General features: G+C 35.4%; 1 protein-coding gene across 9 annotated transcripts in view; it reads left to right on the plus strand.

The window, feature by feature from the left end:
- CPEB3 (cytoplasmic polyadenylation element binding protein 3) overlaps positions 1-27,302 on the plus strand; it is a 172,564-nt gene that overhangs the window by 64,032 nt on the left and 81,230 nt on the right. For 5 of the 9 annotated variants that reach the window (XM_079137567.1, XM_079137568.1, XM_079137566.1 and 2 more), the window contains 2 exons: positions 922-1,081; positions 10,662-10,718. In XM_079137567.1, coding sequence (XP_078993693.1) covers positions 922-1,081; positions 10,662-10,718 — 217 coding nt within the window. Of the gene's footprint in view, positions 1-921; positions 1,082-9,220; positions 10,072-10,661; positions 10,719-27,302 lie in introns of those variants that run through there. The other 4 variants (XM_079137569.1, XM_079137570.1, XM_079137571.1 and 1 more) reach the window with 3 other exon arrangements.

The raw sequence follows: 27,302 nt of genomic DNA on the forward strand, positions 1-27,302 counted from the left end.
CAGGGGTGATTGAACCCCTGAGTCATTCCCCACAACCCTCTTTTTCTTTTCTATTTTGAAATAGGGTCTCGTTAAATTCCCCAGACTGGCCTTGCACTTAAAATTCTTCTGCCTTAACCTCCAAAGTTGCCAGACTCTTGCCTTTCTTAAAGTAAAATCTATCTTATAGAAATACCTTAAGCCTAAGTTGCACTTCCCATTAGGTTTAGACTATTAAGAACTTGTGGGTTATGGTCTCTGGTGGACTGGAGTGAAATATGGTGGAACAGATTTTTTTCCCTTCTTCACTTAGTTTGCATTAGCTTTCTTTTTTCAAATTATTTTTGACCTATACATCTTGAAAATACTACTTTGAGTTAAGGTTTTTTCATGAGTGCTTTTCTGAAGGTAATTTTAGTATACATTTTTATTAGTGTATCTAAAGTATGGAACTTATCAGTCATAAATATTAAAAATACCCATTACAATTACTTTGAAGTTACAATCATCTTTTCATTCTTCAGAGAAGTGAGTCTATTTGTAGACTGAGTACTAAAATTGTGGTCCTCCTCTGGGATTGGGAGAAACGTCTCTTCATTTAACAATGGGGTCAGGGGGTAGAAGGTAGAGGGCAAAACTAATTTACTTGACTCTTCCTTTTGAATTTACTTTTTCACTTCATTTGAGAGAAAGTCAGTGTCCATTAGTGAGGCACCAACTTTATAAAATATTAGGGAAAAGGATACAATTTAATTAATTTTGGAAATTTGTATTAAATTTAATGGTGCCGAATCATTGTTCTTAATGAAAGGAATGACTGTGTTTTTAGAAATATGTGTAACTTTCATTCATGTCATCAATCCACAACAGGAAGCAAATGATATGGTGCTAATTTTATGAAGTAATTTTATGTATTGTCTTGTTCTGTGTTTTTATTTTTAGGACCGGAGTAGGCCCTATGACACTTTTAACTTGCACTCGTTGGAGAACTCCTTAATGGATATGATAAGGACTGATCATGAGCCTCTGAAAGGTAAACACTACCCTCCCAGTGGCCCACCAATGAGTTTCGCTGATATAATGTGGAGGAATCATTTTGCAGGTTAGGAATATTCATATGTCCATTCCTTGCTTGGTGTTTTAAGCAAAAATCAGCTTTTTAATAATTGTGATTTTTGTTTTGTTTTGTTTGTTGTTTGTTTTGTTTTGCTTCTGTAAAGCATTGTGGAATGTATTTAAAATTGATTTTGTTTTTAACCTGGGTTCAGCTACCTGCAATAATTAAGGTTGATTGCTTTATTCAGTTATGTCTAGAAGAAGCATGTGTAGGGTAGCTGAAGTCATGGTTATAGCATGAGACCAGAAGATAAATTTTCTGGGCTATGGGCATTTGGAAACCTTAAATGCATAGTTCATTTAAGTCCAGATATACTGCAAGGAAGTATGAGATTTAATAAATCAGTCTTCAAAGACTATTTCAGAAAGCTTTGCATAAAAGAATTCCTTTTAATTAAAGTATAATCACATTCCTATAGGAAGTATCATAACATGAATTTAAGAATAGCCAGTGACCCTATGCATAGTTTGAGTCTAAACCACAAGGGAAATGTCTTAAAGTATGTAAATGTTTTGGGTTAAATAAAAGGCAGAGAATCCCAAGATTAACAATATTTTTAGAGTCCATATAAATTTATATGTTGCATTCATAATTACATATCATTCCTTTTATGGATTATAGGATTTTTTAGGTACCCTTTTAAATTTTAAATACTAATACAAATTTTCTGTGGAAATACCCATTCTACTTAGGTTAGGACCTTAATATCTGAAAACTGTGAAGAGTTTGCCACAGGGTTACCCATCTTATGTGAACCCTGGTCCTTGTGACCTTTATATAGGGTGTGACTGATTATGAAGAGCTGATACTTATTTCCTCAAGACACATCAGAAGTCCATTTCATAATTTTCTTATTTTTTTAGTTGTAGATGGACACAATGCTTTTATTTTATTTATTTATTTTATGTGATCCTGAGGATCAAACCCAGTGCCTCACATGTACAAGTCAAACACTCTACCACTGAACCACAACCCTAGCCCCAGAAAAACTATATTTGAAGGCCTTTAGAAGCAGGAAAAAAATATTTAGTCATTGTTACCACATCTTTCTTCAGTTAAAGATGAGGTACCTGGTAATTTAAAGCATAATTCACTTATAAGTGAGAAAGATGTTTAAAAAAAACAAAAAAAAATTCACAGTCTATTTTGCATTTTTAGAATATTCTAAGGCTACATTTTTCATCCTTCTCTACCATAAATATCTATAAGCCTTTCCTATTTATTCTAAAATATTCAACTCCTGTTCTTTATGCATACCTGTTTTATTGTGGTCTGTATTCTTTTTGTCTTGCTATGAAAGGTTCTTAGATTGCAGCCTAAAATAATTTACCACAATTTTGTGTACTTAGGTTAAACAGAAGCTATTATACCTTCTTGAGTGTCTCACTGGCATAGTGTAAGGAGGGAACCTCACTATGGGGTAATATAAATACCTAATTCCATTTGTGTGTTTTGCAGGTCCAACTACCTCTGCATAGCATTCTTGACTAGCAGTTATGTGGTTTTGTTTATAAAAACCTGCTGCACAGTGCTTATAATAAATATGTCCTAATAAGTTGAAAGATACTGCATATATACTTTTTACAGCCTCCACATTGTTGCAGCTTCCCAGTTCATCTTACTAACTTCCCACAGCGATTTCATATGAATGGACTACTTCCTTGTGGTCAGTGATATCAGTATGTCATTGTCCTTTGTCCTTTGGGGTGTTTGAGCTTCCTGTTTCCCTTTTACAGTCAGGGGAGTTTTAAATCTGATTTATAGCATCACATTTGATCCTTATTACTTCCACTACCATAACAAATGATACTTGTACCTTAAAATGTTTTGAGTAATTTTAATTTTAAAAAGTAGAGAAAATTGTTAGAACTAAAAGGTGACTAAAAAAATAAAGCATTGTGGCCAGCAGTGGTGGCTCATCAGCTACCCAGGAGGCTGATGCAGGAGGATCACAAGCTCAAGGCCAGTCTGGACATCTTAGCTAGACCCTCTCTCAAAATTAAAAACATTAAAAAGTACTGGGTTCAATCTCCAGTACTGCAGAAAGAAGGCAAGCAAGGAAGCATGCATTATGATAGTGTGTCCTTTATTTTTCTATTTTCCATATAGTAAATATTATCCATGTTTCTCTTTGATCTTTATAATTTCTTAATAGGACTTATATTTGGAATTGTAGGTTGTTCACAGTTTTTCCTTTATTATAGGTAATGCTACCATGAATGAGTTCTGACATATAGCTTGTCTTTAAGGTAAATTTATAGTGATGGTCTTTGGGTCAAAAAACATAAACAAGGGCTGGGGATGTAGATCAGTTGGTAGAGTGCTTGCCTTGCATGCACAGAGCCCTGGGTTCAATCCCCAGCACCACCAAAAAAAAAATAAAAAAATAAAAAAAAATAAAAAGCATAAACAATAAACAAGTAAGTGGATTGAGCTTTAAGAAAAATACAGTAGGGTAGGGTATCTACTGTGTGACTTCTGTATGGGCCTGTCCAGAAACACTTCTCTCTATTCCATTTTTTTTTTTTTTCCTATCTTTAGTATTCCCGCCTATACTTCAGCCTTGTATCTTCTTATTCCAGTTGAATACAGGAACACTATTTTAAGGGTCTCAAAACTCAAGTACAGAGTGGTGGATTTTTGTTTTCTTTGTTTTTGTGGTACTGGGAATTGAACCCAGGGCCTCCCAGATGCTAGGCAAATGCTTCAGCACTGAGCTACACCCCCAGCCTTTTAAATTTTATTTTGAGACAGTCTGACTAAATTGTCCAATCTGATCTCACACCTGTGATTCTTAGACTTCCGGTAGGCTGAGAATTTAGGTGTGTGCTACTGAGCCTGGCTCGTAATTGTTTTTTGTGTGTTTCTTTGTCTTGGTGTTTTTTTTTCCTAGAGCCCAATTTTCTTTTTCTTCAAGAAAAAAAAAAAAATTAAAAAGTGCTGGGGATTGAATCCAGGGGTACTCTACCATTGAGCTACATCACTAACCCTTTTAAAATAATGTTTTTATTTGAGACAGGGTCTTGCTAAATTTGCTGAGGCTGACTTTGAACTGGCAATCTTTCTGCTGCAGCCTCCTGAGTTGCTGGGATTACCAGAGTGTGCCACCATACTCAGCTGATCACTGCTCTTATTTGTAGTTGTTTGAAGGGGAAGCCAACTCTTCTCACAACTATGATGATTAAGGGGATTTCCAGTGTTGAGAGAAGTAGAAGGAGAGATGAAAGGGGCTGGGGATGTAACTCAGTGAACACACACACACACACACACACACACACGTGATGTGGTGTCTCACATCTGTAATTCCAGTGACGTGGGAAGCTGAGGCACGAGGATCACAAGTTCAAGACTAGCCTCAGCTATTTAGGGAGACTCTCAATGACTTAGTGAGAACCTGTTTGAAAAATTTTAAAAAGGGAACTGTAGCAGAGTGGTAAAACTTCCCTGGGTTCAATCCCTACTACTCCCCCTTCCAAAAAAATAAAAAAGGTAGAGGGAAGAGTCATTCCTGTGCACTCCTTATAGTTGTCCCCTGCCTTGAAAATCCTGATCATTAAGTTTGATTGGTCATACTCTTCCTACTCTAGAATAATAAGGGAATACCAACTCCAGTAGGCTGGCAGAGTTGGGGATACTGGGACACAAGATCCTATCCTTTAGCTAGAGAAGCACAATATAGCAGGCATCTAGTCAAAAAATAGGGAGGAGTCACTTTTGTTTTATCCTGTGTAGTCTCCTTCTTAAAACAAAAGAATAGATGTGGCTGACTGGGAGTAGTGCCTAATGAAGAGTTCTTACATATTTGAATTTTGTTCCTTTGCTATTTGTGAAACTTGAAAAATGAAAAGAGCAGGTGTCAGTTAGGAACTGATATTGAAGAGCCTGCTTTTCAAAGGTATACTAAAACAGTTTGAGGAAAAAACAGCTTATCTTCTGGCAATAGTGCTTTGAACACATTTAAATTGGCAAACTTAGAAGGAATGAGTCTATTCCTTTGTTTTTATGAAGGCATTTTTGATTCATCACAATTTAAATTTAGTATTATAAAGACTTTAACAAAATTTCCCTTTTATGAAACTGTGAGATCTCCTTGTAGAAAAATGCATCTTCATTACATTTTGTTGACTTACTTACTGGATGTTCCAGAAAAAAATACTGTCTCTTTACTTCTATTTCTTGAATCATTGCTCAGATTTATTTTTATGTTATCTCTCTTCAGTCTATATCAGTGCATTTTGTATACATTAGCAGATTCCATGGGTGGGAGAGCTTTGCCAGTATGCATGAGGCCCTGGGTTTGATCGCTAGCACCATGTACAAGTGCATACAAATGCATGTGTGCGCGCGCGCGCACACACACACACACACACACACACACACACACACACATACACATGCGCACACGTACACAGAGAGCAGATTCTGTAAACTATTAGGGGACTGGTTGTTAGTCAGCAAGAAGTGATTATTCTATATATTTTTTCGACCCTTTTTTTTTTGTACCAGGGATTGAACCCAGGGGTGCTTAACCACTGAACCACATCCACATCCCCAGCCTTTTTTTTTTTTTTTTTTTTTTTCTCCTTGAGACAGGACCTCGAATATACCAACATGCCCAGCAACTGTTTTTTTGAGACAGAGATTCGCTTTCTTGTCCAGGGTGCCCTCAAATTTCCTGGGTTTAAGCAATCCTCCTATTTTAGCCTTCCAAGTAGCTGGGACTACAGACTTAACTTGTCTGACATCTAACATTTTAATCACCTGACAGTTCTAAAAGAAAAAGATTTAGAAATTCTGATTTAATTTTTCTGAAGTACAGTCTTAAGTGGAAAAGGCACAAAGAATTTAACAGTTTGCTGAAGCCAGATGTGGAGACTTTGTGAGACTGAGGTGGGAGAAACATTTGAGCCCGTGAGTTTGAGACCCACCTAGGCAACATACTGAAAATTATCCATTACTGGTATGTGAAGAAGCTCGGAATTAAATTTAGTCCTAAGCCCTTTGCTCTGCCAATTAGTTATTTAGAACATCTTTAGAATATTTTACCAGAATTTTATGATTTCCTTAAGAGGGATTTTTTTTAAAAAAACATTTTACTATATTTTTACATATTATATCTATGGATGCATTTTCTTTTTTTATAAATATGTTTTCTAAAGGAATGTATTCCCAAGTTTTTAGAGAAAACTAATGGAACATAACATTCAATAGGATATACATTTTATCTTTTCTGGGATATAGCACTAACAAGTTGTCATATAAAGCTCTCTGAAAGGGGTGATTAGAGGAAGCTACAACAGTTTTCCCCTAACATAACATATTGCAGAAGTAAAGAAACGACCATCATTAATTATGAATTAATAAAAATTCCCAGTTTTATTTTGGATACATTGAAGTTTAGCTTTAGTTGAACTCTGAAACTTTGACTAACAATGAGGTAGTTTTTATAACTAGATTTTAAAATATGAATGTGAGTTAAGCTTATGGAATCTGATTTTTTACAGTCTAAATAACCATTTGTAACCCTTTTCTCTAAACTCTCCCTCTATCCCCTCTTACCCTTATTTATCAGGTGCTATGAAGTGGGCAAAGTGGGACAGAGTCTCAGATTTCCACAGCATCACTTAACTCAGTAAAACCAAGTATGCCTTCCAGTTTTTGAAACCTTATATTTTACACTATACTTAAAAGATAGCTAGCTGACAAGAACAACTTAAAAATAGCAGACCATGGACAGGTGACAAAATGTCACGCTGGCAGCACCAGACTGCATTAACAAAAATCACCAGATGTCACACACTTGATTCTATTCTCACAGCTGATTAAACAGCAGTATTTGTTGGACAAAAGGAAGGAAAAAAAAATGGCCTCATCTGAATTTGGAACTAGTTTTCCTTTTGTTGTTACATATTTTCTCTCTTGTCTGAAACCCCTTAACAGCCTTAAAAATGAGGACAAAGGACTGGGGTTGTGGCTCAGTGGTAAAATGCCTGCCTGGCATGTGTGAGGCACTGGGTTTGATTCTCAGCACCACATATAAATAAATAAATAAAGATCCCCAAAAATGTTAGGACACACAGCACATTAAGAAAAAATATATAGAAAAATTTCAGTCTTAGAAAAGAAACCATCACATATACATACTCCCTAAACTGCAAGAGTATAAATCAAAATAACTGCTTGTCATTGGTGTTCTAAAATCTTCATTTTCCCATATTGTCTAACTTATCTCCAGTGAAACTGGGTTGCATTTTGTAATCTAAGCATTAATTTTTGAGAGGTAACTAGCTTGCATAAGCCATAAGTGAGTTTATTTATTTATTGCTGTTCTGGGGATAGAACCTAGGACCTTATACTCGCTAGGCAAGTACTCTACCACAGAGCTGCAGCCCAGATCCATAAGTGATTTTACCAAAACAAAACAAAAATTACATTTAATTGGAGGGGAAAATTAGATTATATTTAATTAATTGATTTTATGGTTCTGGCATTGACCCCGAGTTTTTTAATAAAAGCATATGTCGTTAACTTTTATCCATAGATCCATTGAAGTCAAATAGAATTAGGGAGAATACCAGAAAAGTAGAAAGTGCTTTGCTTTTCAGCAATTAGTGATGCCTTCCATCTGCAAACCACTGCCTAAGGCTCTTGTTTTGCTTCTTAAGAAAGATTGAATTGTAAGTAATCAGTACAGGATAGAGAATAATAATTAGAAAACAACCCAGCTTCCTTTCAGTTTCATCTTTCTAAGCTGAAAAGTTCTAACCCCTTATGAAAAAGTCAAAAAGGATCCAAGTTTTAAAGGATAAAAGGGAAATTCCTTTGAGTTGGAGAATATATGTCCATCCAGAAATGTACAAAAACTGTTATTTGGTGTAGTGGCTATAAACTACCTAATTCTTTACTGCAAACATAGACATAGGAACTAAAAGAAACGGAATGAGATTCAGCTAAATTGGGGCTTACTTAATTTCCTTGATAATCCTTTATTATTCTAGTAATATTAGGGAACATAGCTTTGTAGGAACTACACCCTCCTCTTGAGTCACTCTGGTTTTCATGGATATTAGTATTTGGTAGTCAGGAATACAAATAAGTTCTTGATTATCTGGAATAATGGATGAGAGAACATTGATATAGCTAATTGAAACCAGAATGTAAATTCTCCCTACTGAGTGAAAGCCTTGTTCTGTGACAACTTTTTCTGTAATAGTTTCTGATGAAGGTGATGGTAGGAGATAGCACTCTTTGCATGTAGTATGAACCATAATTTTCAGAGACTTTAAAATGACTTTAGGAACTAGAAAGCATAATAAGACATACGGAACACTTGCATATGTAGATACATTAAGTATGTCTTCCAGCAATTGGGTACTTTTTGAAATTTCTAATTAGCTTCTAATAAATATGAAAAGGGCTCTGAAATCTGTAAAAATAGGCATGGGTTTTCTATCAAAACCATTTTAGTGAATTCTGAATAGGAATTTTGGTATATTATAAATGCTAGCAAAATAATCTCCATACAACTAGGGACAATTACAATATTCTTTGTCTTAATAAGGTTTAAAATAATAAAAAGAAAAAATCATTTTTTTAAATCTATGTAATGCTTACTGGCAAATTAGAAAAATTCCATTAGAATTCATAAATTGTTGACTTTCCTATTCTTACACACATACACACACATACATACATACATACATATTAATGCGAGTGATAGATCTACACTTCTGAGGGATTTGATTTTTATACATTTTTGTTGTTGTTTTGAGGGAGCTGAGGATTAAACCCAGGACTTTGCACACTCTAGACAAGTATTCTGCCAATGAGCTATACCCCCAGCCCTTCACTAATTCTTAGTATGAAATGACCTTTCACAAATTACCATGAGGACCTTTAAGAAATTAGGATATTTTGTTTAGGCAAAAACCATGATTGTTTTCTAAGAATTTATAATTCCTCCTTTTTATTTGAGGTAACTGCTCTGTTTCTTCTACTATGATGCTTTTCTTTTTGGCCAGAAGAGCTGGAGGAAGCTGTTTTCCTCTAGTCTTCAATAACAGTTTTATGCCAGGTGATGACTGACCCTTTTGCTATTATGTATAAAATCATATTCATTGTAAAAGTCTCTGTACCACTCTCCCCCAAAATATGCATGACATTTATTTATTTATATAGTGATTGCAAAATAGAATTAACATCTTCTGAGAATTTCATAATCCTTGATATAATTGGACATTAAGTCTTCCCAGAGCCAAGTGTGGAAGTGCATGCATATAATCCCAGCAACTCAAGAAGCTGAGGCTGGAGAATTGCAAGTTTGAGGCCAGCCTCAGCAACTTACTGAGGCCCTATACAACATTGGGATACTCTGTGTCAAAAACTAAAAAAAGGGCTGGGATATAGCTCAGTAGTAAAGCACCCCTGGGGTCAAATTCCAGTACCAAAAAACAAAACAACCAAAAAACCACAGTGGTAGAGTGATGCTCTGGATTCAGTCCTCAGAACAGCAACAAAACAAGACCTGTACACAGAACCGAGTTTATACATATTAGCTTTATAAACTATTGTTTTAATAACTGTTTTGTTGAAAGAATCAGTCAAAAAACTTTACTAAGTACATTTTCCCCCATTTTCTATTGATACATCTACCTCCTGGTCTCAAATAACTAATGAAAAAAAATTCAAATGTCTAAATCTTTCACTTTTACTCCGAGAGTCATTAGTTGAAACATCTGATTCCAACCCGTCATCTAGTAGACCAGAGGTTTCCAAACTCTGTGAAGGGCTAAAGAGTAAATATTTTAGGCTTTACAGGGCACATGGCCTCTGTCACATATTATTATTTGTTTTTGTTTGATTTTGCCACACTTTAAAAATGTAAAGTTTTTTTTTAGCTCAGACTTTTGCAAAAACAGGAAGCTGACCAACATAGCCAAAAGTTTTCAATGCCTGTAAAAATCGTAAGAATAAAGGTCTGGAATTAACATTATGCCCAAGGTCATAAAACTAGTTAATGATGGGGACTGCATAAGAACTTTATAGATTTTTATACCAATAATTTTCCCCCACTCTGTTACATAAATTTTACTATCTTTCTTCTGGTTGCTATTCTAATAATTATGTTGCATTTTTGAGCCATTCCGAAACTTGTTTCTTTTTATTCTCTTTAAGCTTCAAGTTTATATACTTTTTTTTTTTTTTTTTTTTGGCTGCTTGAATTTGAAAGCACTATGAATGGTTGTTTAAATAAAATTCTTAATCCAGGGAATTGGCATGTCAAATTGGAATGTCGGAGATGTGGAAATTTCAGACTCTATCACAGAAGCTTCTTTCTTGTTTTGTTGTATTTTATTTGTGTTGAGACTTTGGCTTTAAGACTTTCCATGTATTATGTCTTATGAATTGATTTATAAACTTGTAACTGCTTTGGCATTTGGTAGCATTTTTGTTATAGATTAATTTGTTTTAGTTTTTTGTAATGTTTATATTTTATAATGTATTTGAAATAATTATATTGAGCTTTCTTTTCTTTGACTTAAAATAAAATTACTTTATTTTTTAGGTCGCATGGGAATAAATTTCCACCATCCGGGAACAGATAATATTATGGCACTAAACAGTAAGTTCTCATATGAAATATTCTGTAAAAGTAGTAATCAAGTTTATAACTTATGGTTTCCACTTTTCTTATCAACTGTCCATTATATTTCAGCCTTTCACTGAATGTAGTATAGGCCATTATTCTATACCAGTGGTTCTCAGAGTGTGGTCCCTGGATTAGCAGCATCAGCCTCCTTTAGGAAATTATTAAAAATGCAAAGTTCATACCTTCTACATACCTACTGAATCAGAAACGTTGATGGAGCCCAGAAATCTGTGTATTAACAAGTCCTATACATGATTCTGATGTAGATTACAGTTTTAAAAGTATTGTCCCATGCCAGGGTTGGCAAAGTATGGTCCAGTAAGTCAAATCTGGCCTAATTCTTGTTTTTGTAAAGTTTTATTGGAACATTACCACACCCATTCATTTATGGATTGTCTAAAGATCCTTTTGTGCTATAAAGCAGAGCTTACAAAGCCTAACCTATTTACTGTTTGATCCTTTTCAGAAAATATTTGCCAACTCCCACTCTACACTATAAGAGTGGGGCAATGAAGGAAGGAGATCAAGGGAGAGGAATAGAGAAGAGAATGTGAATGAATAAATCAGTTAGTTTACACTTAACTCAGAATCTTCTCATTATGGTAAATAACTGATATGTTTTAAGCTGAACAGCCAGGGGTCTCCCATATTAGTGAAATTTGCATGTTCTCTGGGTATCAACAGCTTTGCAGGTTAAAATTGGTTTTGACTAGTATAATTGTTGGATTAAGTACTAAGCAACAAAACTTAATAACCAGAAAGTCATTATATATTATGTATATAATATATATTATATTTGTTATTATATGTATTATATCTGTTAACACTGGAAGAACTATCTGGCAAGCATCAAGTTTCCTTTTTAGTGTTATAGACCAAATAACTTTACAGAAGAGCAGTCTCTGGATGGAAATTGTTGTCACAGGACCATTGACTCTCTCGGGATTGAAATTTTTTCCTCTATCAAGTGAGATCAGATTTTCCCCTCTCATCTTTCCAGATAGTCAAGCTGACTTATGTACACATGGGAGAAACACTGGTTAAATCTAAGGTTGTGTTATTCCTTTTCCTCTTGATTAAGAATATTGAAATGCCATCGGTGTTCCTTAAGACAGAGTTTAGATTATCTCCAAAATATGTATTCCACATTTTCTTAGTTCTGAGATGCAGCCTGATTACCAGTTAGCGCTGCTGAGAACCACTGGCAGTGCTTTGTGTCTCAGGTCCTAATCTGTGTTAATAATTTAAAAAAATAAATTTTTTAGTTATGTGTGTGTATATATATCTCACTAGTATCCTTTCCTTTGGAAACAATACTAATTACCAAGTATCTACTTCTCATTTTAAATTTCTTTCTTTGGCTCTGGTACTGGGAATTGAACTTGTGGCCTCAAACATGCTAGGAAAGCACTTTATCACCAAGCTATTCCCCTATCCCTTTTTATATTTCATTTTAAGACAGGGTCTTGCAAAGTTGCCCAGGCTGGCCTTAAATGTGGGGGTCTTCCTGCCTTAGTCTCCCAAGTAGCAGGAATTAAAGGTGTCCACTACCATGTCCAGATCATTATCTAATTTCTAAAAGAAATCACTTTACATTTAGATTATGCTACCTCTATACTGGGATGAAATTAATAAGCTTACTCATCTTGGTGAGCTTTAGCAATAAGTAGTTGTGAAAATGCTTCAGTTAGATGATGGGACTTACAGCTGAATATAAAAGAAGAGTATGGTAGTGTGTCTGCCTGAAGCAATTACTATGTATCTGAGTAAAGATCTAATTTGACATGATGTAAGTCGTCTTTTGCAAGAAGGAGAGGGTATAATTTGTGACATTTTGTGTAAAAAAGAAGCTAAAAGACATTTTTCTTCTTAAAAGGCTTTGATTATCTTTGATTTGATTTTTTTTAACTCTGCTTTTAAATAAGATATTTAAGTCCTTTCCACTTTGTACATGTGGCTTACATCACCCTTTTAGCCTTATTCCCTCATCTTTGAGAGAAGGGGATTAATTAGGTAATTTTAATGCCTGCTTTCAGCATGTAGCTCTTCTGTAGTGATCTGATGTATTTCAAAGTACCAACAGGGCATTTTAAATTTTTATTTATTTTTATAGACTGCATTTTGATTCATTGTACATAAATGGAGTACAACTTTTCACTTCTAAGGTTGTACACAATGTAAATTTATACCATTCATGTAATCATACATGTACATAAGGGTAATGATGTTTATCTCATTCCACTATCTTTCCTTCTCCCACACCCTCCCCTCCCCTCATTTCCCTCTACAGAATCCGAAGTTCCTCCATTCTTCTCTTATCCCCCAATCCCCACCACCCCTGTTATGTGTGAGCATCCACTTATCAGAGAAAACATTTGGCTTTTGGTTTTTTGGGATTGGCTTATCTTGCTTAACATGATATTCTCCAACTCCATCCATTTACCTGCATATGCCATAATTTTATTCTTTATGGCTGAATAATATTCCATTGTGTATATATACTACAGTTTCTTTATCCATTCATCTATTGAAGGACATCTAGGTTGGTTGCACAATCTAGCTATTGTGAATCGAGCTGCTATAAACATTCACATGGCTTCGTCACTATAGTGTGCTGATTTTAAGTCCTCTGGGTATAAACTGAGGAATGAGATAACTGTGTGAAAAGGTGGGTCCATTCCAAGTTTTCTGAGGAATCTCCATACTGCTTTCCAGAGTAGCTGCAAGAATTTACAACTCCACCAGCAATGTATGACTTTCCTCCAAAAAGATCATTTTGCTGTATCTCTATCAAATGTTAAGGCGCTTCCACATGGTTTCCATAGGATGGTACATAGAAAAGGGCATCAATATCCATGTGGTTCTGTGGAAAGGCATCAGTATTCACATGGAGCCCTGTTGACTGCTCAAGATAAACCATAAAAACAACCAGATTTTGGGCTGGGGATGTTGCTTAATGATAGAGCACTTGCCTAGCATACATAAGACCTTGGGTTCTATCCCTAGCACAAAACAAAACAAAACAAAAAAAACCAAACCAACCAAATAAACAGCAAGCACAGTGGCACATGCCTGTAATCTCAGCTATGTGGGAGGTTGAGGAAGAAGGATCTCAAGTTCAAGGCCAACCTCAGCAATTTAGCCAAGCCCCAAGCAACTTAGCAAGACCCTGTCTTAAAAAATAAAAGGGCTGGGGATGTAGCTCAGGCATTCAGTCCCCAGTACTGAAAAACAAAAACAAAAAATAAAACAACCAGAGTGTGACATATGCACTACTTACTATCAATTTTCTTTTTAAGTTTGTCTCCAACTTGAGGTGATCATAATCCTCTTTGGGACTTGCAGGCTTTGACATATTTGCTGTGATAAAACTTTTCTTCCCCTTTGTAGATTTAAGCCCAGCTCATCTAGCGATATATGTAGCACACACACACACACACACATGCACACACTTGTGTAGTTTTTGTGTTCCTTTTTCTGTCTTCCATTTATTGACCCAGTGTTTATTGTCCTGCGACTGGCCTGTTCTCCTTCCTTTCCCTCAAGCTTCCTATAGAAATAATTGAGATGAAGTCACAGATTACTAAAACTTTATCCAGAATTTGTGATTATTGGAAGGGACTAGAGTGACATTGAGCCATATTTTCAGGACTGCAGTGACTAGTTAAGAAAATTGAGGATCCTTTTTTTCCCATAGAGAAAATAGGCTGGGAAAAACAAGGAGACATTAGAAAGTTGCTTGATGCGTACAAAATTAAAAACGAAGGAGTAGTGTGGTTTAAGCAATAGTATTATTGACTCAAAGTAGGTATCTTCCAAGCCAGCTGGAAAGCATGTGAAACCTGAAGATGAAACATGAATTAGCATAGCCTTGAAATGGATTTGTCTGGAGTCAGGCAGATCTAACTCTACTTCTTGCAAGCTGTATAACCTTAGGGCCACATTCTTACCTTGTCTTTGCTTTTGGTTTATTCACTTGTAAAATGGAGATAATGATCACTATGCACTATATATCTATATATAAATCTTTGCGTGTATGTGTGTGGTACTGGGGATTGACCAGTGCTTTACCACTGAGCTACATCCCCAACCCCTTATTATATTTTACTTTGAAAAAGGGTCTTACTAAGTGCTGAGGCTGACCTTGGACTTGGGATAGTCCTACCTCAGCTCCTGAGTAACCAGGCATGGTGTGTGTGTGTGTTTGTGTGTGTATACATAAATCTTTTTTTTTTTTTTTGTACCACTGATTGAACCCAGAAGTGCTTAATCACTGAGACACACCCCCAGATTTTTTTATTTTTCATTTTGAGACAGGGTCTCGCTAAGTTGCTTAGGGCCTCACTAACTTGCTGAGGCTGGCTTTGAATTTGTGATCATCCAGCCTCAGCCTTCTGAGCTGCTGGGATTACAGGCATGCCACTGTGCCTAGCTATATATAAATCTCATAAAGCTTAGCCTAGTGCCTGATTTGTAGATAATGCTTAAGTTAGCTACTGTCAGCTTTATTGCTACCTTTTTAAGATATCCTTTTCTTTGTATATTAGATTTCTAAAACATGATTGTATCATATACTGTTTGTATTTAGATAGATGATTTCTCGATGAAATTTAAGGGTGCACACCTGTTAATCATCGTGTAGGCTAAAGTGACTGTACTGGGATACATTCCCATCTGTTCTGGGGTGAATTTTTTTTTCCCTGGATGAAATACTTTCTGTCACCTTTGTATTATGTAGCATCTTTGTGCCCTATAGCCCCTTCTCAGTTGTTACATCTCTTGTGATATTGGCACTGTTTATGATGGCTCCAAAGGGTAAATAATTTAAATGTCCCTCAACTACAGAATGTATAAACAAATTGTGGTGCATCCATACACTGACATACTATTCATCAATAAAAAGGGAATGAACTGGTATCACATACACTTATATTAATAGCTCTTAAAATAATTATGCTGAATTAAAAAATAAAAAAACTAGACCAAAAAAGTACATATTAGATGATTCAACTAATACAAAAGTCTAGAAAATGTAAACTAACCTACAGTGACAGACAATAAAGCAAGTTCAAGAAGGGAGTTTTTTTGTTTTTGTTTTTGTTTTTGTGGTGCTGGGGATTTGAACCCAGGGCCTTGTGCTTGTGAGGCAAACACTCTACCAACTGAGCTATATCCCCAGAACGAGAAGGGAGTTTTTGGAATAATATTGTCCTTTTTTTCAGAGAGCAAAGTAAGGGCTTAGATCTGGGAGGAGGAACCCTGTGATAAGGTGCATCTAGTTGAGCAAGTCTCTGAATCTCCTTAAGCTCTAGTTTAAAAATCTATAAGTGGACAGTTATGATTCTCACCTTAACCACTTCATTATTTTGTAAGATTCAGATGAGGTAGGCACATATACAAATAAAATATTATCACTACTACATTTGGGGAGGGGGAGGTATATAGTCTTATTCAGAAAAATACTTTTTTTTTTTTTTTTTTAAGACAGTAGCTTTATAAAGGACAGAGGTTCTGTATTGTTTGAGTTCTTGCCATTTTTTTCCTAACATCTTATAGGTTGTAATTAGAGACTATTTCAAGTTAAGAGCTGAATAAGAAATCCGAAGTGCCACTTCTTTTCTGACAGGGTGAGATGATTATTTACCCTCATTCTTTTTGAACTGTCTAAAATGTTTATAAATTGAAGCATCCAAGAATAAAACCTGGACAACATGAAGACTTAAAATTTTAATATTTTTTTTAAAAAGCAAAAAAAAAAAAAAAAAAAGCCCTGGATTTGTAGCTCAAGCTTGCCTAATTTGTAGGAGGCCCTAGGTTTGATCCCCAACACCCCCTCACCACCCAAATACCCACTGACAAAACAGAATCCCAAAGGACATTCACCTAGTTTAAGGAGCTCTGATATCATTGATTGTTAAGCAATTTATTTATAGCTGATACACCAGGAAACTTGGAACTTAAGGTCATGCCATCTTCCACATTTTCTTCTTATTGATTCCTTGAAAGTATTTTGGAAGGTTTCAATTTTATTTCTCTTGGAATTGAGAGCTGCCAGTGCATTTTTTTTTAATCAAAAGAGGAAATGTGACAGGGTATTGGTATGAATATTTGTTTTGGGCAGGCTCTTGTGGGACTGCAGAGTCTCTTCTTCACCCTCCCTTTCATGTTTTGATGAGTGTGACCTCCTTGGGGAGAGGCTTAACTGAAATGAAGTAGCAGAGAGTGAACTGAGCACATGATGTATTTATGCCAGAAGGGGAATAGAGCCAGCTTTGTTGGAATTTCAAGTAAAATTTTCCAAAATTTGAAGAACATATTTTTTTTCTTTCACTGGCAGTATAATAAGATAATAGTGATGGAATTATTTTTGAGATTCCCAGGTCGAAAGCATTTTCTTTGAGATTTTGAAGACAAGATCCAGTGCCATTCCTTCTATCTGAGCAGATTTAGAAGTAAAATTAATATGCATTGGTTATATGAATATAGTAAATAGTGGGTAATTAAAAATGAAAAATGGTAGAGGAATGCATTGTCATGTGAGTTTAAAATACTCAAATTTGAGCCAGACGTGGTGGCACATGTCTATAATCCCAGTGACTCTGGAGACTGAGGCAGGAGAATCCCAAGTTCCAGGCCAGCCCCAGCAATTTGGGAAGGACATGTCTCAGAATGAAAAATAAAAGACTGGGGGTGTGGCTTGGTGGTAAAGCACTCCTGTGTTCAATCTTCAGCACCAAAAAACAAAACACCCCAGACTCTCAAGTTTCATATAATTGCTGTACATGATTGTGGTAAGGGACCTAAGACATTATTGTTTTGTTTTGACCTTCTCATTTTAAATATAAAGGAAGCTGAGATTCAAGAGGCTATGTGATTGCCCAGGTGATATGATGGAGCCAGGAGTGAAAACTTCCACTTTAAATGTTTAATTGCTAAAAGAGATTGTATTATTATGTTTTCAGTACTTTAACACAAATATGCAAATTCAGTGTCCTGGGAAAATAGGTTTCCTTTTATTACTTGTCCTCTTATATATGTTATTTTCTTGAAAAATAGAATAGTGAACCTGGACTACATAGCCTGATACTGAACATTGTAAATAAGTGTGGTTTGACATATTCTTGACTGACTTCATTGGATTTTTGAAGAGAGAGAGAGAGAGAGAGAAAGAATATGTCTCAAGTGACAGGATTTGGGTTGTCTCAACCCAGTTATAAAGATACAGGAAATCGAAAAGTTACTGTTCCCTGTGGACTTCCTGATTGTTTTCCCCACTTTCGTAGGCAGTATAACCTGGATTTCCTAATATAGCACTCACCACATTTGTAATTAATTTTTTAAAAAATTTCAGAGTTTAATCTTTTAAATGTTTTAAAGTCCAAGGTAGACCTCAAAATGCCAATTATAATTCAGCAAACATTCAATATAAAAATATTTGAAGAAATTCATCCTTTTCTCTGATGTTTGTGACTGGAAAAAGAAAACTTAATTTCTTTTAATGGACATAGTGTATATAATATACATAATAATTATACATATTTATTTGATATAATATGTTTCAGTACATGTATAAATTGTTTAATAACTAGGTTGGTATAATTAGCATATTCATCACCACAAACATTTATCATTTCTTTGTGGTGAAAACATTCAAAATCTCATCTAGCAATTTTGAAATATACAATACTTTATTGTTGAGTTTAGTCACTTGAATAAAATGCAATAGAATACCTGCACAACAAAACCATCAACAGAGTGAAGAAATAGTCCACAAAATAGGAGAAAATATCTGCAACCTGTACATCTGACAAGGAGTTATTACCCAGGATATATAAAGGACACAAAGAGTTCATAGCAAAACCAAAACAAAACAGCAAAAACAATTGAAAATTGGGGAAAAGAACTATTCAACATTTCTCAAAAGTATACTTACAAATGGCTGATAAGTATATGTAGAGTTGCTCATTGCCAGATACAGTGGCACTTGTATATAGTCCCAGTGACTGGGGAGGCCCACCTGGGCAACTTAGACTCTCAGCAACTTAGTGGAACCCTGTTTAAAAAAAAAAGTAAGTCAGGGATGTAGTTCACTGGTAAAGCACCCCTGGCATTCAGTACCACACACACATACACACAAAAGCTCATTATCATTCATCATCAGGAAATTGCAACTCAAAACCACAAGGAGATATCACTTCATTCCAGATTGAGTGGCATTTATCAAAAAGACAAAAGATAATAAGTATTGGTGAGGATGTGGGGAAAGGGAACCCTTATACACTCTTGGTAAGAACACAAATCAGTATAACCGTTATGGCAAATGGTTATGCAGATTCCTCAAAAAATTAAAAATAAAACTACCACATGACCCATGACTAAGCATTTCTACTTCTTTCATTATCCAGAGGAAATGAAATGAGTTTGTCAAAGGCATTTCTGTACTCCCATGTTTATTGAAGCATTGTTTACAACTGAAATATGGTGTATATATATATACACACACACACACACATATATATACATATACACTTTTTTTTTTTTTTTTTTTTTGCAGTGCTGGTGATCGAACCCAGGGCTTTGTGCTTGCAAGGCAAGCACTCTACCAACTGAGCTATCTCCCCAGCCCTACACTTTTCCTGAGCACTGATTTTGCCCCAGGATCATTCTCTTATTCATATAAAACATAACAGTATTACAGAGTACCATGTGAAACTGAAATATAGTTTAGGATAAAGCTGTAGATTTCACAGGGCTTCCTAGATTTCTACACATTTTAAGAATGCTCCATGGTTCATTTTACTCTACCATGGTGGTACTTTGGCAGAAAATTTGAGAATGATCTTTGTTTTTAATTTTTTTCTTTTTATTCTAATTAGTTGTATATGATAGTAGAATGCATTTTGACACATTGTACACAAACGGAGAATAACTTCTCATTCCTCTGGCTGTACATGGTGCTGAGTCACACCAGTAGTATGATCATACATTTATATAGGAATAGGGTAATAATGTCTGTCTCATTCTGTTGTCCTTTCCATCCCCGCCACCCCACCCCTCCCTTCACTCCCCTCTACACAATCCAAAGTTTCTTCATTCTTCCTTCCACCCAAATACCACTTGCCACTATGGATCAGGATCCACTTATCAGAGAAAACATTTGGCCTTTGGTTTTGGGGAATTGGCTTACATCACTTAGCATGATATTTTCTGATTCCATCCATTTACCTGCAAATGCCATAATTTCATTCTTCTTTAAGGCTGAGTAATATTCCATTGTGTATATGTATCACGTAAATTTCTTTATCCATTCATCTGTTGGAGGGCATCTAGGTTGGGTCCATAGTTTAGTTGCCATGAATTTAGCTGCTATAAACATTGATGTGACTGTGTCACTTTGGTGTGCTGATTTTAAGTCCTTTGAGGAATGGGATAGTTGGTCAAATGGTGGTTCCATTCCAAGTTTTCTGAGGAATCTCCATACCCCTTTCCATAATGATTGCACCAATTTGAAGTCCCATCAGCAATGTATGAGTGTACCTTGTTCCTCATATCTTTGCAAACACTTATTATTCCTTGTATTCTTTTTTAAATTTATTTTTATTGTAAACAAATGGGATACATGTTGTTTCTGTTTGTACATGAAGTAAAGGCATACCATTTGTGTAATCATACATCTACACAGGGTAATGGTGTTTGATTCATTCTGTTATTTTTTCCTCCCCCCCACCCCTCCCCACCCCTCTTTTCCCTCTATACGGTCCCTCCTTCCTCCATTCTTGCCTCCCTCCCACCCCCCTTTATATGTCATCATCCGCTTATCAGTGAGATCATTCGTCCTTTGATTTTTTGAGATTGGCTTATCTCACTTAGCATGATATTCTCCAATTTCATCCATTTGCCTGCAAATGCCATAATTTTATTATTCTTTATAGCTGAGTAATATTCCATTGTATATATATACTACAGTTTCTTTATCCATTTATCAATTGAAGGACATTCCTTGTATTCTTGATAATTGCCAGAGCACCTCTTTTTAAAATATAGCAGCATCTTCATTTTCTAACAAAGGTTAAACAACTTGCTGATTTCATAGAGCCAGCAAATAACCATCTAAGACTTGGACACACAGATTATTCTGCCTACCAGTCCCTTAATCCAATGTGAGTATTACTACTTTGGATTTTCCAAGAAACATCACTCAAGTTTTATTTAACCCACTTATAACAATTAGCTAAGTAATACTTTGTGGAGAGTCAGTACACTTCTAAAAGGTGGTCAGTTTTACTTTCAGAATACAATATTCTTTGTTAGCAGCAGGAATTTTAACCACCCTCTGTACAGGTCTCTACTACTTGTATAATGGCAGCCTGAAGCTTGAACAGAGAAAAACTTGGTGTGCAAAGTTTCCTGTGTGAACTTACATAGGTGAGACTTTGCCTTCTTCGTTAACTTCCACACACATAAATCTTTGTTATGTAATTTTCCCCCATCCTAATATAGTGGAAATAATGCAGCTTGGTGGGAGGTAGCAGATCTGAGTTTAAATCTTGAATCTATCACCTATTTGCTAAGTGATCTCAGGGCACATTACCTGTGTCTTTTCTTGTAAATGAACACATTAACCCCTCTTTACAAATGCTTTACAAGATTAAGTATGTAATGCTTCTCTCACTGTATCACCATATCTGGCAAGACACTAATTTAATTGGTTTGGGATGAAATGTGGTTGTGGGGAGGATGGTGAAGGGTGGATGGGAAGGACCAGAATTAGAAGTAATAACCTCCTGAGACATCTGGTGCCTTTCCACCTTCTGCTACACTCACAGCCTTTTATTTGTAGCAACAAATGTCTGTCTGATCATGAGGAAACCAAGTAGAAATGTAGTGCTGTGCATTCTTGTATTCTTTCTTTCCCTCCAGAAGTGGTCTGTTTTTATTGTTCCCTGAAATTTTCTCAAGTTCAGGATAGAGGGAAAAAGCTGGTTTTGAGAGGCCATTCAGGGAGGAGGCGAATGAATAGCTTCTCCATGCTGCCGGAGCCCTTCCCATATTCCCAAGTTTTTTTCTGTAATTTTCCTGCATGAAGGAATTCTTCCCACATGAAAGGAGTATTGTTGATGGGGAGAAGATGAGGAACACTGACTCAGAGGCCCAGCATTTGGTTCTTTGTAGCCTCCTGAACCCACCAGCATCCATTTTGCTCACCTACTCTTCCCTCTGTATAATTCCCTACATTGTTTTGGGGTTCAGAAATGCCTAATTGGCAAATATTGGGTGTCCTGACTCGTTTAGAAATTGATATTTGTATAAATTTTGAAGAGACCTCATGAGATTTTTGATTAGTGGTTCAGAGATGATGGTTTGTTGAAAAAATATGCTAGAGATTTAAGTGCATACCTCTGCAATAGGCAGTTGCAGACCTGGTTTGGACAAATCAGTCAGAAAAAATACAAAATACTCTGGTATGTGATTAGAATCCTTAGTGCTTTTCTTATTCTCTTTTTCCTTCATAATGATAGTTGTTTTGGGAATCAGATGAGACATATTAAGCACTTGCATATAGTGCCTGGAGCATGATCAGTTATTAGTAGGTTATCCTCTATTGCAGTATTCTCCAAGATTAAAGATATTCTACTTTATGATATTCCTTCTTCCTTATAAAATATCCCAGGAGACTGAGATACTTTATTTTGTTATTATGCTAGTTGATTATTAGTGTTACTTTTTAGGTTTGCAAATGAAATGGTAAGGAGATTTTCCTGAGAAAAATGGGTAAGAATCAAAGAGAAAAAAGGGAAGGAAAAGAAAAATTTAAGTGTCCAAATAATTTATAAGGATGTAGCAGATAAAAATGTATTACATTCCTTTAAGCTTCATTTTTACCTGTTATATTCATGTTGTTTATGGAGAAATTGATCTCAATTATAATTTGCCTAGTTTGAGAATTAGTGAATTGCCTAGTTTGAGAATTGAGAATCAAAGAGGAAATGGAAGGACCTTACTTTAAGTAAGGTCTTTTTATTCCTTTTTCATCAGGCACAGTATTCCAGGTGTTCTGCTTAAGTTTTTTAAATTATTATGATCCACAATGAAGTTACTATGTCTGTGTACCTAACTACACCTCTCCTTTCCTTTCTCCTCTTTCTGTCTTACTTTTCTTTCTCATTTTTGAATCTCTGTGGAAGAATCTGTGTATGATGTGTTTTTTTGCTTAGACTTCAGCAAATTCAGGTGAATTCTTGAAACAGAAGAGTTAGTTTAGATTTATAAACTAGATTAGCAGTTTAGCAGTTCCTTAAAAAATTAAACATGCATTTACCATTGGATCCAGCAGGTGCGGTGCGCTTCTTGGTCTTTATACAAAGAAGTTGAAAACATGTCCAGCCAAAACCTGCATGTGGATATTCTTAGCAGTTTTATTTATAATTGCCAAATTTTGGGTTGGGGATATAGCTCAGTGGTAGAGCGTTTGTCTAGCACCTGGGTTCAATCCCCAGAACTGACAGAAAATAAATAAATAATTAAATTAAAATAAAAAGCCTATTTTCATAATTGCCAAATCTTAGAGGGGAACCAGGGTGTCCTTTAGTAGGTGAATTGATAAATAAACCATGATAAATCCAGATAACAGAATGTTATTCAGTACTAAAAGGAAATGAGCTATCAAATACAGAGGAACCTTAAGCGCCTATTATTCAGTGAAAGAAGCCAGTCTGAAAAGGCTCCATTCTGAGTGATTCCAACTATATGACATTCTGGAAAAGGCAAAACTATGGAGATAAGATCAGTGGTTGCTAGAAGCTAAGGAGTGGGAGGAACATAGAGGACTTTTTTCCCCCTTCTTTTTGTTGTACTGCAGGTTGGAACCAGGGTTGTTCTACCTCTGAACTACTTGCCCCCAGCCCTTTTTATTTTATATTTTGAAACAGGGTCTTGCTAAATTGCCCAAGCTGTGCTTAAACTTGTGATCCTCTTAGCTGGGATTACAGGTGTGCACCACAGTGCATGGCAATACAGAGGATATTTAAGATAGTGAAACCTCTGTGTTGTACTATGATGATGGATACATTTGTTGAAACCCATAGAATCTACAATACCAAGAGTGAACCCTGATGTAAAGTATGGGTTTCAAATGATTATCAGTTGTAACAAATGTACCACTCTGGTAGAGGATGTTGATAATGGGGAGAATATACAAACATGGGGGTAAAGAGTATGTGGGAAACCTCTATACTTCCAATTTTGCTATGAATCTAAAAGTACTCTAAAAACATAAAGTCTTTAAAAAACAAACAATAGTTTATAATGTGTCCTGCCTTATAGTATTATATGTGTAAGAGTATAGCTTAAAACAAAGTGCAGCACAAATCATAAGGAGTAACAGATGATCCATTTTGGTGTTTCCTCATATACCCAACAAAGCATCATACCATTAACATGAACACACTACTCAGAATGTACTAGTCATTGAACATGTGAGCTTAGTTTGGGATAATTCTTGCATTTCTCACTACAAACTACATAAGCCTTTTTGTATTGTTTTCTGATGGACCAAAAAATAAGCCCAATTTTTAAAAAATCAACTTTTGATAATTTGAATTTGTAATTTAAAAGCTGCAAAAGTGTTACACTTTGGGTTTTTTGCACTAATTTTGCAATCAGTGAACTAGTCTAAGATATTTGTAATATTTTGTTTTAAACTATTTATTGAAGTCTAACATATACACCAAACAGTTCACAAATCATAAATGTATGTTTAATAAATATGTAGTTTAATATATTATAACAAATTGAGCACAGCCATTTAACCAACACCTAAATTAAGCTAGAAACATTACCCCCCAGGACCCTTTAGATTCTCCTGTAGTTACTGTCCGTGGCCAAGAGTGACCACAACTCTGACTTCTAAAAATTAGATGTAATTTTAATGAGATATAAATTGTTTAATATATATGAATCAGTGAAAGAATTTTAACTGTACGAATGGTGATAATCGGTAGTCAAGAATTGAAGTTCTTAGAGGAATAGATGGAATATTCCCTCCTGTTATATCTGGAATAAATTCATCATAGCATAGATAGTATATCATAAGGATGAAATTGGTCTAAATACTTTTTTTTCCTATGTAAGATCATTTTGTGTTGACTTGAGTAAGTTAATGTATTCAGTAGTGTGTCTGTCTCCCTCCTTCCCTCCTTCCCTTCCCCCCTTCCTGCCTCTCTCTTTTTTTTTTTTTTTTCTGATACAGGGGATTGAAGCCAAGGGCACTCAATCACCAAGTCACGTCCCCAGCCCTTTTTTGTATTTTATTTAGAGACAGGGTCTCACTGAGTTGCTTAGGGCCTTGCTAAATTGCTGAGGCTGGCTTTGAACTATCAAACCTCCTGTCTCAGGCTCACAAACCGCTGGGATTATAGGCATGCGCCATGGCACTGGCTAATAGTCTTATTTTAAAATAATACTTATTCCCAAGGGAAAGCACTGTTTTTGTTTTTTGTTTTTTTGGGTTTTCTTTTGGTACCTCCATGTTTCTTTCTTTGGTATTTATTTTATTACCTAAGGGACGAGTTTGGTTTAACTGGACTATTTGCAGATGATCTTCATCTGAGCAACTTGATCAAATTTTAAACTATCATCAGAGTTGGTCTACATACAGAAATCTGCTACTTCATATGTTACTCTCTCCCTGAATTGTACACTCACCTAACAGCTCTATTTGTTGAGTACCAACTTGGAATAGACCTTTCTGCCTGGTGTATTAGAGGATATAAAAGGAATACAAGATATGAACCTTGCCCCCTGTAATTGAATACTATAAAAAAGTGTGAATGCTGGGTCCATACTGCTTAGCTTCTTATTCCAAATCCTTCACTTCCTACCTGTGTGATTTTGGAAAAGATATTTAACTTTTCTCTGTCCCATTTTCTTAACCTGAAAAAAAAAAGCTAATACAATACTTATATCACAAAGTTGTGTAGTGTATTAAGGATATTAACATGCATGACTGTTCCTGGTATGTAGAAAGCACCCATTAAGTTTTAAATACCACAAAAATGATCACCACAGTAATCATAAATAAAATACTCAAATCAGGACCAGGGTATCACATAATTAAATTCCACAATGAGTGTTGAAAACAAATCTAAGCTGTTCATATCACTACTTAAATTGACTATCTTTTCCATATGCCATCCTGCCTCCCTAATATCAAAGTCCGAGGCTTTTTTTTTTTTTTTTTTTTTTTTTTTTTTGCGGTGCTGGGAATTGAACCCAGGGCTTTGTGCTTGCAAGGCAGGCACTCTACCAACTGAGCCATATCCCCAGCCCAAGCCTGAGGCTTTTTACAGTCTTTGTTCAGAAATGAGAAAAGATATGAACTTGTAAAAACCATGAACTGTTTAAGGAAAATTTGGTTAAAACTCCCAAGTATGTCTTCCTCTCCTTCATTCAGGATGCTCCTTCCCACACTCAAGCCTGTCTGCATTTATTCACTTTGTGTTCTGTAGTGCCTAATATTTAGCAGTTGAAGACTTGAGTGAATATCATTCTCATTTATGGAGGGGTGCTAAAGTCCATTGAGTCAATTACTACCTTAGTACTACAATCGGATTCTTTTACATTGAGTATCTAGCCAAAAATCAGAGTTGATGAAAAAAACAAAACAAAAAGTGAAAATTTGTTGTTTGGAACAGAGATGAGTAATTTTGAAATAGAGTATTTTATTTGCTCAATAGAGGTTTTTCAGTGGGGTGTCAGGCAGCATGACATCATTGGGGATGGGAGGAAGGGACAAAGAGACAAGTGATAGAATGTCAGACTTATTTCTTCTCTTCTTAAGTGTTGTTTTTTTAAATTTATTCTTATTATGAATGAAGCACACTTTTTCCAGCTCAGACTAGGAAGCTGACTACCATTTATACTTGATTTAGGGAGATGGATTACAAATAATAAAAAGTATAAAAGTCCCTTATTTTTTTTTTTGAAATGTACCCCCTTTGTAAATGATGCAAACAATAACAACTTTGTAAATTCAGAAGAGATTTTTTTTTTCCTTGAGGACTGAACAATGGGAGGAGTCAAGGAAAAAATAGGAATTGAACTAGATAATTGTTCTTAATATGAATAGTAGGAAAGTGAAGAGATTAAAGGGGTGGAGTTGAGGGCAAGTATGATGTATGAAAAAAATAAAAAGTAGTAGAAGATGAGATTGACCAAGTAATATTTCAGTTACGTGGCTGAAAAAATCAGAATTGTTTTCTTAGAAATAATTTTCTTTACTGCTTACTATTTTATACTACAAATATAATTCCAAATTATTCTCCTTTTTCAGTGTAAGCTAATTTTATGACATGCTTTTAAAAATAGACTAAATAGAATTTTTGTTTATAGAACCTGAGGTTTCAAATTTATCTTTCTACTCTGAAAAACCTTTTTTTTTTTTTTTTTTTTTTTTTTTTTTTGTACTGGGGATTGAACCAGGGGCTATTTCCTATTGAGCTAGACCTACACCTCCAGCCATTTATATTTTGTTTTTTAGTTTGAGATAGGTTTTTTTTA

The sequence above is a fragment of the Sciurus vulgaris genome (genome assembly GCF_902686455.1).
Source record: "Sciurus vulgaris genome assembly, chromosome: 4".
NCBI classification, from domain to species: Eukaryota; Metazoa; Chordata; class Mammalia; order Rodentia; family Sciuridae; genus Sciurus; species Sciurus vulgaris.